Here is a 15,663-nt window from a genome sequence, read left to right as displayed (position 1 = left end):
CTCCGCAGCGCACTGCGGCAGCCCTCCGCGCCCGCCTGGGCAGCCGGCTGCCCGGGGCTCGGCGTCGTCCTGACGACGGCGGGCCACTGGCGGCACGTCGCGGCAGCGTGTGGGGCACGGAGCGCTGCAGGCAGGGGCCGCTGCAGGCTCTCCCTGGGACGGTGGGCCTGGATACGGCGGGGCACGCAGTGCTGCCGGCCTCCGTGCTGCTTCGTGGCCGTCTGCGCTGGGCAGGCCCTCCCTGGGATGGCTTGCACGCCCTCGCTCTCTGCACTTGCTGGCACCAGCGACACACGGATCCATTGCCCCGTGCTCTGAGCCCAGCACTCAGCCAGGAGAGAATAAAGACAACACTGAATCAGAATTCTACATCTACAGGACTGGGTTTGTCATCTCCAGGAGCTGCCTGGTGTTTGCAGCTTCGTGCCTCTCCTCTCGCTGTCCCCTGATGCAGCTGCAGGTGCAAACCCTGCGCAGAACTGGGAGCACATTCCTGATGACAGCTGGCATCCGGCGGCGAGCCGCTGCGTGTGGTGCGGCTGCGGAACCTGAGGGGGACAGAGAGCTGTAGGCAAGGGGCAGAGGCGAGGCCCTGCCTGCTCTGTACATGGGTTTTCCCTGGGAAAATGAGCCTGCATATGGCAGGGCGCACACCGCTGCTGGCCTCCGTGCCAGTTGGTGGGACATTTGAGCTGGGCAGGCCCTCCCTGGGATGGCTTTCTGTCTGGGGACGTCCCTAGGCCATCCTCCGGTGCCTCTCTGAAGCACCTGGGGCTCTGTGCAGGTCCTCTGTCCTCTGCAGAAACCTTGGCAGCATGTGGTCTGGCAGCGGTTGCTATGGGAGACAGATAGCAATAGGCAAGGGGCAGGGTGGGCACCAGGCAAGGACCTGCGTGCTCCCCTAGCACAGCTTTTCCCTGGGAGGGAAAGCTGTCCTGGGCACAGCAGAATGGTGCGCATGGAGTGCTGCCAGCCTCCGAGCTGCTCACAGGGCTGATCAGGCTCAGCAGGCTCTCCATTTGGGGACATATCTGGGACATCTTCTGATGTCTCTCTGATACGACTGGAGTTCTGTGCACCTCCTCTGGCCTCTGCGGAAACCTGTGAGGGGAGAGCAAAACCAGCCCTGTAGGTTCCTTGCCAGCAATACTCCAAGTTCCAGGTTATCTTCTCCTGGTTTGTCAATCATGCCCCTCACATGAAGGTAAGCCGGGGTAACCCCGGATGTCCATCTTTCTGCATGGAGCTGGATGGAAAGAAGACAGTACCAGGCATCTCCCCACAGTGCACACTCCAGTACAGCTCCTGTCTTTGCCTTCATTTCACACTTGGTCCTGACCACATGGACTTCCCTCACCTTGTGCTTGAAATTGACTGTACTTTCTGCTCCTTTGCATGCAGATGAATGTCCCTCAGGTCTGGGTCCTGCAGCCACAGGGGAAGCTGAAGGCATGGTCTTCATCTCACCATATGAAGAACCAGAAATGCTTGGTGGCACACTGGCTGCCTCAGCAGCTTCTTCCTCATGGCTGTCTTCCCATTCTTCTTCCACACCCTCCACAGTATCAGGGCAAAAACAGGAGAGTGTGGGCGTGCTCTCAGCCATCACTGCAGTGTTCCTGGTATCCATATCCAGCATGCCGTGATCAGTGCTGGCATCGCTGGCAGCACTGTCAATGGTCTCTTACTGTGTGTACTTAATTCTAATATCCTGGCTTTGGGAAGCACAAGATGCAGGGAAGTGGCCATCCACCCTCGATGTCATGTTGCAGAGGTCCAGCATGCCCCAAGCAGTGTCGGCAGCACTGGCCCCGTCATCTGCTGCTTGGAGCACGAGAAGCCTGGGCGTGCCCACACTGTATGGCTCAGACACGTTCCTTACAGTGGACTACAGGCATCTGGAGGCCAAGACTGCCCCTTCAGCAAAAGCTGCCCCAAATGTTTCAGAATTGATTACTGCCCTACAGGAACAGGCTCATCCCTTTCTGGCTGCCATTGATGCCTAAGACAGCTGTTTTATGGTCCCCTTGAAGAAGGTGGAGGACAATCAATTTTGCATTTACTTGGAGGGAGTGCAATGCACAGTCACCTGATTACCCCAGGGGTACAGACACTCGCCCACTCTGGCGCTTGGAGCATAGGCACAGAAGCTGGAGAAGCTCACGTTGGACCACGGTGTCCGGATTTATCTGTATACTGATGATATCCTCATAAGGGGGAATGATGATGTCAATGTAGGGAATACCCAAGCCTTTGCAGTGAGACACCTGAGGAGCCCTGATCCAGCTGGGACACTCCTGGTCTCCTCTAGGTAGGTGTCTGGCCGTGCCACCCACCACCATGGAATTTCCCTGGGAGGACTGGCCTGGATATGGCAGCGCATGGAACGCTGTCAGCCTCCATGCCACTTGGTGGGCCATCTGAGCTTGACAGGTCCCTCCCTGGGATTGTTTTCTGTCTGGGGATGTACCTGGGCCATCCTCCGGTGCATCTCTGAAGCACACGGAGCTCTGTGCACGTTCTTCAGCCTCTGCAGAAACCTGTGTGAAGAGAACAAAACCACACACCTGTATGCCACTGGCTGGTGATGGTGTGGGTGCCAGGGGTCCAGGGGAGGGATCCCCTTTCCAGGCCCCTTTGATTGAAGGCAAGGCAGGAATAACAGAGGGGCTGTCCACCCTAATGCATGGAGCTGGTTGGAAAGGAGACAGCATCTCCAGGCATCTCCCCACAGCGCACACTCCAGGCACCACTCCTGCCTCTGCCTCCAATTCATGCCTGGTGCTGACCTTGCTCACCTCATGCTGAGGGCCCACATCTTCTGCTCCCTCACATGCTGACACATGCTCCTCAGTCATGGGATCTGCAGCTACAGATGAAGCTGAAGAAATGGCCTCCACCTCACCAGATGGCTCATCGGATGTGCTGGATGTGATGCTGACTGCCTCTGATGCAGCATCTTCCTCAGAGTCACATCCCCAGTCTTCCTCCACATTCTCCAGTGTTGAAGGGCAAGGACAGGAGGGCGGGTGCATGCCCTCATCTCTCACTGCATTGTCTCTGGCATCCAGCGTGCCCTCAGCAGTGCTGGCAGCACTGTCGCTGTCATCACTGGACTCTTCCAGTATAACTGGCAGTCTAACAGTCCACTTTCTGGAGTCACCAGAGTCAAGAAACCAGTTACCAGCCCGGGATGTCGTGGGCCAGATACCTGGCATGCCCTGACGAGCGCCAACATTATTGAATGCGTCACCTCTTGCCTGGAGCCTTCGCTGCCTGGGGCTTCTCACATTCCTTGGCCAGGAAATATTCCAGTGTGACAACATCTGCTCGTTTCTGTCCTCCTCACGAATTCTCCGCATTGCTGGGATCATAGGAGAGTACCCAGAGGGCTCCCTGTTGATCTCGCTGGGATCTGGCAGTCTCCGTGCTTCTCCCAGACCTTGTCCGGAGGATTCAGGCATGGCCATAGCTGATTCTTCTCTTTCTCCTCCCTTGGACATTGGCAAGGGGAGCGATACTGCATCAGTCTCCTCTGCAGAGCTTGCAGCCTCGGAAGAATCTGAGCTTTCTGCATCTTCCAGCACTGATACAGGTAAAGGCTCAAGGTGCCCTGCAGGCCCTGGCTCAGCATCCAGAAGAGATGGTGAACACACAGCGTGTACCTCATCAGATGGGGCAAGAGATGCAACTTGCAGGGTGCCAGATGACTGTCCTGCCGTTTCTATCTCTGCAGCCTCTTCCAACTCTAGCTGCGAGTCCTGGACTATAACACCTCTGGCTGAGGAATCATCAGAAGCAGAAAACTGGCCCTCAGCCCTCGATGTCACACTGCAGATGCTCAGCGTGCCCTGAGCACTGTCAGCTGCACTGGCACTGTCTTCTGTTGCTTGGGGCCTTAGCAGCGGGGGCACGCTCATGCTATTTGGCCAGGAGATGTTCCAGTGTGGCAGCATCTGGTCCTTCTTCGCCTCATCCCGGATTCTCTGGATTGCTGGGTGAACTGGAGGATATCCATATGCCTCCCCGTAGACCTCTCTGGGATCTTGCAACCTCTGTTCTTCTCCCAGAGACTGGTTGGAGAATTCAGGCATGGTGGTAGCCGTTTCTTCTTCTTCTCCCTCGCATGCTCGCCAGAAAAAAGGTGCTGCATTGGCCTCCTCTGGAAAGTATTCAGCCTTGGAAGAAGTTGAGTGTTCCCCATCTTCAGGACCTGTTACAGCCAAAGCCTCAAGGTGTCCTCCAGGCCCAGGGTCCGCAGCCAGAAGAGAAGCCGAAGGCATGCTGCCTGCCTCATCAGGTGAGGCAAGAGATGCGCTCCACAGTTTGCCAGGTGAACATCCTGCGGATTCCCTCTCAGCAGTCTCTTCTAATTCTTGCAGCTCAACCTGCACTCCAGCATCCCTGGTTCGGGAACCACCAGAGGCAGGAATCTGAGCCTCAGCCCTCGATGTCGCGGAGCGTACGCCCAGGTTTCCCTGAGCAGTGTTGGCAGCACTGGGCCTGGGCACGCTCACAGAGTTTGCCCACCGTGTGTTGCAACTGGACAACATCTGCGGTGTGTGCTGAGGTCTCGGGGCAAGTACTGGGAGTCTGCTGCCTCTAATGCCACGTCCTCCTCGCCGAGCCGCTCTCCCGAGAGTATGTAGATTTTCCTATTTAAACTTACACATTCACTGTCTAAATGCAAAGACTGACTGTGAAATATCACTTTGTTTAATTACCCTAAGTTTGCACATTGACTAGTGAGGCAAACAAAATGAAGCATTCCAAAACTGTGCTTATCAGAATGTTAAAATATCTTTCAAATTAAGATGGCGTATGAGACTTGGCCTTTTGATCTTTGAAACTACTCACCACTTACAAAGAAAAGGAAGCTATAACTGGAAAAACGGGTTATTTCTTTATCAAGGAGTTTAGATCCTCAAAGAGGCACCAAGTAGAGCTTTTTAATTAAGCTTGCTAAACAAATGCCTAATCTTTCTGTGCGAGTATTTGTTTTGCAGTAAGCAGCCCTTTTTGCCCTTCTTAAACATTGATTCATATCAGAGGCACTGCAAACACTGTATTTTAAGAAGATCATTAAGCCTGATTATTAAGACTGGGAGCAACACACAGAGCCACAGCAATTGTTGTAGCTGTTCCCAGGCTTCTTTGGAGAATCCTCGTGGCTGCTCTGGGTGATAGCTTGCTCCTGGCTGGCTGGAAGAGACTACACCTTTTATCCACAGATGGTACTAGTGGGTCTCAAACCCTCATTCAGCAATCAGCTGGTGAAGAGACAGACAACCAGGCAAATGAGGGCAGCAAGGAAAGACAGTGTGCAGCCTTCAGCAGTGCTTGCAGCGTGGCCACAGGGACACAGCAACTCTGCTGAAAGCTACACAGCATGAAGATGTGCTACGTGTTGTGACCACCGTGGGCTGGAGAAACAGTATGCCTTTAGCACATAGTAGATTTTAACCCAGAAGCACATCCCAAGAGAGGATGTGGTTGACCAGATGTTGTTTGAAGGGTATTTGGGGTGGCCTCATCTCAGGGAGTTGTGCTGTGGTCAGAGTGCAGAGGGACCACGTGAAGAAGCTGTAGGAAGTGGCAATCGCTGAGGAAGACAAACAAGGGTATGAACAGTCCATTTAGATACCTCACCCTCTGTTTCAAGGGAAGAGGAAAGCAGGAGACATATGACAGGCCGGCCCCTACAGACCGTGGGCACCACACGGAGCAGATCTCCATTGCAGCCATGAAGCAGCCCATGGTAGGCGCGGCCTGCAGGAGGCCGCAGCCATGTTGTGCCCACAGGAGCAGCCCCGGGCCGGAGCTGCGGCCATGGAGAAGGGCCGCGGTGGGGCAGGAGGGCTGGGCCAGCTGCTGCTCTTGAAGAGGAGAGTGTGGTGTTGAAGCTCTGGGGAAGTGCTGCCCGTGGGGCAGTTTCTACAGGATGGACTCCGGGGTACGGAGCCACTTTAGAGTAGCGCTTGAAGAGCTGCAGTCTGTCAGAAGCCCGTGAGGGATTGGTTTAGAAAAGATGGCTGCCGTGAGAGGGACCCTGTGTGGTGCAACATCAGAGCTTTAGGGACCGACCATAGCCCCAGTTCCCTGCTCCACTTAAGGGGACGACTTGGAAGAGAATGAGTGAATGGGAAAATGTTTTTAGTTTGCTTCTAGTTCCTCAGTGCTCTAGTCTGCTATTAACAGACAGAAACTTACATTCGTCCCCTAACTTGAGTCTGTTTTGCACACGATGGTCCTTGGTGAGAGATCTCCCTGTCCTTATCTCAACTGAAGCTCTCCTTCATTGTATTTTCATCCCTGTTCCTTTAAGAAGGGAGAGTGAAAGAGCAGCATGGTGGAGTGCAGCCAGCCAGCCCCGTTAAGCATACACACGTCTCCTGAATAGCCATGGCACTAGAGTGAAAATCTTATTCAGTGTATAAATTGAGACCACCATGGCTGGTAGTTAAAATCCTGCCAGCACACTCTCTTGTGTTTTGGAAAAAAAGGCTGGTTTTTTTTTTCTCCTGGAAATTTGTTCAGATATATTACTTAAAAACTTATTTCATTTGAAACCTGCAATAGTTTCAGATGCCTATATTGGCATTTTTTCTATTAATAGGAAATATATTGTCACTGGACTATATAGGAAGTGGGAAATAGTGTCACTGGATTTTTGTCTTCTATAAAATGTAAATAGTAATTGTATATAAATGTAAATATATAATAGCATAATATGTGGAATAATGGAAATGTCTATAAAATGTAAATATTTATATGAAGATATAAATTTGGCAGCAAAGTAGACATGGCAGTAATTTTTTGAGAATTGTTTGCTCATACATCTACATAATACAACAAAAATGTTAGTGCTTGTATGACAGCAAATTTTAAGTCCAAATCTGGAAATTCACTTATTTGAAAAGATGGGATGGGGGAGAGAATCAGAAAAAAAATGATTTGGTTGAGATAAAAACTGTTTACTAAGGCAGAAAAATAAGAGAGAAATTACAGTAGTGCTAATAATACATGCATACGTATATATACTTACAAAACAAATGATTCACAAGCAATTATCATCTGCCAGTCTCTCCCAAAGCAGTGGCTGCCCATCTCAGTCAAACCCGTCAGTTTTGAGGTTTTTTTCACCATGTCATACGGTATGGATTACCCTTGTGGCCTGTTTCATTAGAAAATGAAAAGCATGACGCAGCTCCCTTACTAGGGGTTCTGAAGGAGCAGTTAAGGTATAAAGAAAATAGCGATACTGTCGCCCATAGTTTGCCTCAAGAAAAAATCTACCCTCTAGAAGGATTGAAAGAAATGAAGGCAAGGCTAGACAAATTAGAGGCCTCTCCAGCCCAGATGCACCCTTTGATAAAAACCGAATATGCATTCAATAACAGGGAGGATCTAGATCCTCAAATGAATGTTAAAGGAATTCCCTTCTCAGCCACTGAACTAGCAAAATTGAAAAAAGATTTCAGCCGCTCTCCAAAGGAGTCAGAAAATGAGTATGTATGGAGGGTTAGTCTCACTGGTGGAGACCAGATACAGCTAATGGAAAAGGAAGCGGGAGGTTACTGGGGACCAGGAGTATTTTTAACTACTGGCAACAATGGTGCTCCCTGGTCCTTAACACAGAGGGCTGCCTATTGGGCAGGTGGTCTCAATCCTCTAGAAAAGGGATACCCTCTTGCTATTACTGGAACAGTCGACCAGTTAGTAGAGAGCGTTCAAAAGGCTGCTTGTCTCCAAATGATGTATGATAGAAAGCTGCAGCCACACCACGAATCACCTATGATGATGCCTGTTGATCCTGAGAGAATGACTGCTTTAATTAGGGGGCTTCCAGAGTCATTGAAACCCATAGGCATACAACTGCAAGGAAAGATACAAGCTATGTGTCAGGGAGAGAGAACCCGGGCAGCGTTAGAAGGAACTGTAACATCTAACCATCTGCAGTCAGGGGACGTATGGGCGTGGAAGAAGGCTGTCCAAGAGTTAATCAACTATGGAAGAAAATATGGGTCAGTGATTTCTTCCGCCAGTAAATTTGAGCCAAGGGAAGTAAGACTTGCAGCGGTCAGCCTTGCCCCCAGGCCACCTAGCCCAAAGCTCAGTGGGACTGGAAGGGTTTCATTGTCAGTAAAAACAGATAGGCGGAATATTGATCATAAAGGTAATTGTCTCTGGACACTGGGCTGGCAAAAGGATGCCCCGTGAGATCTGATGAATGGAATACCCACTGTCAGGTTAGAGAAATTAGTTAAGTGGTGGCCAGAACAAAAGCTCAAGACCTGGAAAGCAAAACCTGAGCAGCTATCCAATAAAAAACTGATGTCTTCGCCCCTCCCAAGTGACCGGGGTGGGGGCAGTGAAGGGTGGATGCATTAGAAAGCTTACCACAAAGGGAAACCAGATCCTCCATTTAACACCTTGTGTCTAAAGGCCTCACCACTCTTGCCAATTACCCCTGTGAGTCATGATCCAGAGGCTGATAAGCCAGGGAAACACTCTTATCTCCCTGGCCAGCCTGTGCGATTGACTCAGCTAACATGAGGCCAGTTCCCTAACCTTAACAGAATCCCTTACCAAATATCCTTGGAAGGCTAAAGACACCCCGAAAAAAGTAATATGAAATCAACACTTCCTCAATTGTTCCCTCATTTTTTAACCATATTTACAAAGCCCAAAAAGGGCAAGTTGGTTCTTGTTTTATTTTACAGAAGATCCCCGTGGGCACTTGACAGAAAGGCTAATTTTAAGGCTGATTTTAACCGTTTGTGTTTTGTGACAGAAATACTGAAGATTTGATCATGCTAGAATACTGAGTATACCTCTTAATTACATTTTTTTGGTTGCAATCATATTGTGTTTTGCATTGTTGTGAGTGTGGGTGGTGATTGATATCAGTCCTTGGATCTGTTAAATTTCACAACTGGGTTCAGAGTTCTTACAGGTCATCCTGGCTTACTGGTACTCCCTGCACAGTGATACCATTTCTTTTGACCCCTTCTTTCACCCCTTTTTTTCAAACTGATTATGATTTGCATGTGACTCCTCCACAGTGTTTCCAAATTCCTAACAAACTGGGAAATGAATCAAGAGACCCATCTAATATCTGTTAGATGTGGGCACAAAAGAAATCTATCGTAAAGCCTTTTGCACTGATGCTTTTCAGTGTCACACCAGTCCAGGAGTTCCATCCAAAACATGGTTGTTGGAAAGTGTCTAAGTTTTGATAAGAGACGTGTATGTTTCTGGGATTACTCCTCTTGATGGTTTATACTGTGGACTATCCTGCACACACTATCCTGTGAAAAATTCTGTAGACTGTAGCAATACTTGAACTTGCCAAACTAAGATTTATATCTCTCAGCATTTGAATTGCTTTGGAAATGTTCAAGTGGAGAGTTCTCGTGATACTAAATCATCTTAGAAAACATTACATGGCAAGTCCACATATTGTCAAATTGGACTAGATACGCTTTTGATGAATTCACTGAAGTGTAATATTGTATGGGTGTTCATAAACACCACAACCTCTACTGAAGAATTCCCATCTGGATCTTGGCTTACACTGGGAGTTCCTGGGTGGGGAAAGCAGCTGACACAAATAGCTCTATTTGTTTTACTTACTGATTTAATATTATTGGCTATTGTTAAAGGTATGGTTATTGCCAAATGTACAGTTGTCTCTTTTCACTTTCTAATTTTTATTCATTATGGAACGTTCGTGTCACCACTCCTGAAGAGTCACAGGTGGTGTCTGTGGCAAATTGAATGACTCTAATTGTTGTCTAAAAATGGAATGATAATGAAAATGTTGCTGAACAAATTGCCCACGGGAGAAACGTATCCTTTTTCCTGTGCTGTTGCAACTCTTATGTTTGTTTCTTGTATGGCTCCATGTTTGATTCAACTTTTATACAAGGAGTTGTATCCTCCATGTACTTTGTAACCACTTCAACTGATGATGAACAAGTCCAACAAATCAGGGCAACCTCTGTAACCAAGCCCAAGAAATTCTTCATAACAACTGTAACATTTAACCCCCCTTCCCACTCCTCTTTTCCCTTATGCTTACTTTTTTTTTTTTTTCTTACTTTCTTTTTTCTCTTTTCCTCACCACCATGGAGGGTCACTTATGCTTCATTTCAAGCAATCTTTGAGCCACGTGGTGGTGTGAGAATTCTTTGATTTTTTTTTTTTTTTTTGGCTCAAAGCTTGCTTCCTGAGGTATTTCTTGTGATAAGGCTGCCTTGTCTAGGAGATGAGTGATGGGTGTTGCTGTGTGGCAATCAACATCACTGTGTGGACAATTTTAGCTGTTTGCCTTTGGTAGGGAGTGCTCAGGACTGCTTACTGGTGGAAGATATAGCCTGTGACCAAATAACTCCAGCTTGCTATGAGACTGGGCGATGATACCATTGTATCCTGTGAAGGCAAGATACAAGTGGGCACCTCCCTGCTCCCTCTTATCTACTGGCAAGGCCCAGAAGAAAGGAACAAAAGGGGTTCTTTCTGAGATCCCAAAGCCAGAAGCTGCCACTCCAAAGAGAGCTGACTTTGGACTTATAAATAAGTTTGTACTACCACTGAAAAGTTGCCATCATCGCTGTAGTCACTGTCATCGCCAACAGAACAACAATGCTCGGCAACCCACCACTACTGAAGATCAGTGACTGAACTATCATGCTGGATCCATGGTGGTGACTATCTCCCTCTTGCTTCCTATAAAGACTCCTTTCTTCCAGGAAACATTCCAGGCCAGGCTTGATCCAGAGGCAGAAGAGACGGATGCAGAGGTAGGGAACCCAGTCCACCTTGGGGGGTGGAAACAAGGTTGGAAAAAGGTGATCTTTGAGATCCCATCAAACCCATCCCTAGAGGTGTTCAAGGCCAGATTGGATGGGGCCCTGGGCAATCTGGACTAGTATTAAATGGGGAGGTTGGTGGCCCTGCCTGTGGCAGGAGGATTGGAGATTCATGAACTGTGCAATCAAGGGATAATAGCATCTGCAAACTTTCCTTATAACTCTCCTGTATGGACAGTGTGGAAGTCTAACGGCAAATGGAGACCTAGAGTGGACTAAAGGCGTCTGGACTAAAGGACTGCCCCTTCAGCAAAAGCTGCCCCAAATGGGCCTTCTAGGTAGGTGTCTGGCCGTGCTCTCACCCCTACAGGCACAGCGGTGCTCTCCCACCAGGGCTGCCCCTTTCAGAGCCCCTCACCCCCTTCATCGCAGCCCACCTCACACACACACCGGCTCAGCCAGCTCACACTTTGCAAGTCACAAATCACTCTCCCTTGCACGCCCACGCTCTCTGCACTTGCTGCCACCACCGACACATGGATCCATTGCCCCGTGCTCTGAGCCCAGTAGTCGCACTCAGAGACCAACCATGCATGAGTGACAGATCAGACAGCACTCAGGCAGGATAGAATAAAGATGGCATTTAATCAGAATTCTATGTTGGCAGGATGGAATCAGAATTCTGCATTGACAAGATGGAATCAGAATTCTACGTTGACAGGATGGAATCAGAATTCGACATTGACAAAATGGAATCAGAATTCTATGTAGACATGATGGAATCAGAATTCTATGTTGACAAGATGGAATCAGAATTCTACGTTGACAGGATGGAATCATAATTTGACACTGACAAGATGGAATTAGGCATCTCTGGGGTGCTGCCTGGTGTTTGCAGCCTCGTGCTTCTCCTCTTGCTGTCCCCTGATGCAGCTGCAGGTGCAAATCCTGCGCAGAGCCCGGAGCACATTCCTGATGACAGCTGGCATCCGGCGGCGAGCCGCTGCTGTCTTCATCTTACCAGCTGAGGAATGAGAAATGCTTGGTGGCACACTGACTGCCTCAGCAGCTTCTTCCTCACGGTTGTCCTCCCATTCTTCTTCCACACCCACCATGGTATCAGGGCAAAAACAGGAGGGCGTGGGCATGCTCTCAGCCATCACTGCAGTGTCCCTGGCATCCAGCATGCTGTGAGCGGTGCTGGCATCACTGGCAGCATCGTCAATGATCGCTTCCTCTGCATACTTAATTCCAATACCCCAGCTTTGGGAATCACAAGAGGCAGGAAAGTGGCCATCTGCCCTCGATGTAGTGGCGCAGATGTCCAGCATGCCCCAAGCAGTGTCGGCAGCATTGGCACCATCATCTGCTGCTTGGAGCACGAGAAGCCTGGGCATGCCCACACTGTATGGCTCAGACTTGTTCCCAGTAGACAACATCTGCTCCCTTCTTGCCTCGTCACGGATTCTCCGGATTGCTGGGTGAATTGGAGGACATCCATAGACCTTCCAGTACATCTCTCCGAGATCTTGCAGAATTGATGGTTCTCCTAGAGATTGACTGGAGGACTCAGGCATGGCCATAGCTGGTTCTTCTCCTTCTTCTCCCTCACTCAATGACAGGAAGAAGGGTGCTTCGCTGGCCACCTCCGGAGAGTGCGCTGCTGTGAAACAGTCCGAGTCTTCCACATCTTCAGGCACAGATATAGGCAATGGCTCAAGGTGTCCTCTAAGCCCAGCACCTACATCCAGAAGCGAAGCTGAACGTGATATTTCTGCCTCATCAGACTGGGCAAGACATGCATTCTGCAGGTCACCAGATGACTGTCCTGCAGTTCCTGTCTCAACAACCTCTTCCGAATCATGGTGTACATCCCACATTCCCGCATCCCAGGATAGGAGGTCCCCTGCCACAGGAATGGGGCCCTCCACCATCGATGTTGTGGTGCAGGTGTCCAGCATACTCTGAACAGTGTCAGTAGCACTGGCACTGTCATGTGCTGCTTGGGGTCTTAGCAGCCTGAGGATGCTCTCATTGCATGGGCAGGAGATGTTCCAGGTGGACAACATCTGCTCCTTCCTTGCCTCATCCTGAATTCTACGAATTGCTGGGAAAATTGGAGAATATCCATAAGTCTCCCTGTAGAGCTCTCTGGGATCTTGCAGTCTTGATGGTTCCCCCTTAGCTTGTTTGGACAATTCCAGCACAGGCATAGCTTCTTCTTCTCCCTCGGACACTGACAAGCGGAGAGATGCTGCATCAGCATTCTCTACAGAGCGTGCAGCCTCGGAAGAATCTGAGCTTTCTGCATCTTCCAGCACTGATGCAGGCAGAGGCTCAAGGTGTTCTACAGGCCCTGGATCAGCATCCAGAAGAGATGGTGAACACACGGTGTGTGCCTCATCCGACTGGGCAAGACATGCACTCTGCAGGTCACCAGATGACTGTCCTGCAGATTCTGTCTCAGCAGCCTCTTCCGAATCATGCTGTTCATCCTGCACGCCAGCATCCCCGGATATGAACTCTCCTGGTGCAGGAATGGGGCCCTCCACCATCGATGTTGTGGTGCAGGTCTCCAGCATACTCTCAACAGTGTCGGTAGCACTGGCACTGTCATGTGCTGCTTGGGGTCTCAGCAGCCTGAGCATGCTCTCGTTGCTTGGCCAGGAGATGTTCCAGGTGGACAACATCTGCTCCTTCCTCGCCTCATTCTGAATTCTATGAATTGCTGGGAAAATTGGAGAATATCCATAGGTCTCCCCGTAGATCTCTCTGGCATCTTGCAGTTTTGGTGTTTCTCCCAGAGGTTCTTTGGACAATTCCAGCACAGGCATAGCTATTTCTTCTTCTCCTCCCTTGCATGCTGACAGGAGTGGTGCTGCATTGACCTCCTCTGGACAGTGCGTGGTCTCGTTTTCTGCATTTTCAGGCACTGATGCAGGCAATGGCTCAAGCTGTCCTGCAGGCCCAAGACCAGCGCCCAGAAGAGAAGCTGAACACACTGTCTCTGCCTCATCAGACAGGGCAAGACATGCATTCTGCAGGTCACCAGATGACTGTCTTGCAGTTCCTGTCTCAACAATCTCTTCTAAATCATGCGGTTCATCCCGCACTCCAGCATCCCAGGAGGGGAGCTCCCCTGGTGCAGGAAAGAGGCCCTCCACCATCACTGTTGTGGTGCAGGTGTCCAGCATACCCTGAGCACTGTTGGTAGCACTGGCACTGGCATGTGCTGCTTGGGGTCTTAGCAGCCTGAGCATGCTCAGATTTGGCCAGGAGATGTTCCAGCTGGACAACATCTGCTCCCTCCTTGCCTCATCCCGAATTCTCCAGATTGCTGGGTGTACTGGAGAACATCTGTAGGCCACCTGGTTGACCCCTCTGGGATCTTGCAGTCTCAGTGCTGCTCCCAGAGCTTGTTTGAAGGCTTCAGGCATGGTGGTGGCAGTTACGTCTCTTTCTCCCCCCTCACACACTCTTGGGAACAGCACTGCATTATTGGCCTCCTCTGGAGAGTGTGCAGCCTTGGGAGAATCTAGGTTGCCTGCATCTTCAGGCACTAATGCAGGCAGGGGCTCCTTGTCTTGCTCTTTGCCGCCTGCCTGCCCTTCTGGGCCCTTCTGAGCTGCTCTGGAAGATGGTGTAGTGGCAGCACGAGTGTCTGTGCTGCCCTCCTGAGCATCTCTCCAAGCTGCGTGGACTTTCCCAGCCTTGGTGGTCAGTCCCTGGGCCGTTCCTGCTGGTGTTCTCAGGCTGCTGGTAGGTGCTTGGCGCCCTGGTACTGCCAGCTGCACTCCGGCTCTTGGGCTTGCGGCTGCAGCACAGCTCAGGGACACCACGTAGTTCTGTCTGGGTCTGGCACTGCGACGCCCGAGAACAGCTGAGACTTCCAGGGCTGCACCCCGGCTCTCAGCCCCTGCTGTCCCGTCCTGGACATGCAAGGTTCCCGGAGGTCTCGGGGCAAGGACTGGGAGTCTGCTGCCCCTGATGCCCACGGCACGTGCTCTGCCACTTGGAGATGGTGTGGAAGAGGCTGCCGCTGGCAGAGCAGGCAGCTTGCAGACCCCAGAAGCTGCTGCTGCACGCCTGGGTGCTGCTGCCGGCAGCCCCGCCCGCCTTAAGCGAGGCAGCAAGGGTGGCTGAGGCTGTCTGCTTTGGCCACTGGCACCGCCGCCGGTCGCCGACTCCAGGAACTGCCGCCCGCCCGCCTGCAAGAGAAGCCGAGGAGAAAGGCCGAGTGAGCGCGGTCCTCGCCGCTCGCGCCGCACGCAGCACCGAGGGCAGCGCTCAGCCCGCGGGCGGCTGCCGCCCCGCTCCCCACAGCCGCACCGGCACAGGGCGGTCCCCACGCGGCGCGGGAAGACGTCCGGCCCCGCCTCCCTCGGGCTCCCTACCTGTGCGCGGCGGCTCCCGGAGGCCCGCGCGCTCTCCGGGCCGGGCAGCGGCGGCAGACGGACGCCGCGGAGGGACGAGCCCGGGCTCCGGCCGCCCGGCGGCACCACCTGCGGGGAGAAGGAGAACCGGGATGGAGGCGGCGAAGGCGCGGCCGGCGTCCCCCGCGGCGGCGACTTCGACGGCCGCCGGCGGCCCGGCCGAGCCCGAGCGCCTCCCTCCCCGGCCCGCACCTGTCGGCGGTCGCGCACGCGTGGCAGCCCCGCGTCGGGCTGGCGGTCGTCCTTCTTCTCCCGCTCCTCGCTCATCGCCGCGTCCTCGCGCAGACGCTCGGTCGCACGCACCCGGGGGAGCCGCGTCCTCCTCGCGGAGCCGCTCTCCCGAGAGTGAGCGGCACTCTCTCCGGGGGACTCCGGCCCCTCGCGGCGGCCCCGCGTCACAATGGCCTTGGGGCGCG

The 15,663-nt window shown here is 51.8% G+C and overlaps 1 protein-coding gene across 1 annotated transcript; it reads right to left on the bottom strand.

Moving 5' to 3' along the window:
* Nucleotides 1-372: 372 nt before the first annotated feature.
* LOC149916726 (uncharacterized) lies at nt 373-15,514 on the bottom strand. The gene is made up of 6 exons (XM_090145749.1): nt 15,136-15,514; nt 11,836-13,050; nt 10,364-10,434; nt 2,799-4,655; nt 2,471-2,540; nt 373-548 (listed from the first exon to the last, which is right to left on the bottom strand). The coding sequence occupies exons 1-6, from the start codon at nt 15,512-15,514 to the stop codon at nt 373-375; spliced, it is 3,768 nt and encodes a 1,255-aa protein (XP_090001875.1).
* Between the last annotated feature and the right edge of the window lie 149 nt (nt 15,515-15,663).

This window comes from Phasianus colchicus, chromosome 9 (assembly GCF_987193195.1).
Source record: "Phasianus colchicus chromosome 9, bPhaCol1.hap1.1, whole genome shotgun sequence".
Taxonomy (NCBI): Eukaryota; Metazoa; Chordata; class Aves; order Galliformes; family Phasianidae; genus Phasianus; species Phasianus colchicus.
Note: the sequence above shows the minus strand (reverse complement) of the source record. Positions and strands in the feature narration are given on the sequence as shown.

What these genes read in the sequence shown, in the direction of transcription:
- LOC149916726 (XM_090145749.1), bottom strand. Translation starts at nt 15,514, where the DNA reads ATGAGCGAGGAGCGGGAGAAGAAGGACGACCGCCAGCCCGACGCGGGG. An exon ending in CGCCCTGTGCCGGTGCGGCT is followed by an intron (nt 13,051 to 15,135) that starts GTGGGGAGCGGG and finishes TCCGCTTGTCAG; the next exon opens with TGTCCGAGGGAGAAGAAGAA. An exon ending in TGCACCGGAGGATGGCCCAG is followed by an intron (nt 549 to 2,470) that starts GTACATCCCCAG and finishes TGTCCCCCTCAG; the next exon opens with GTTCCGCAGCCGCACCACAC.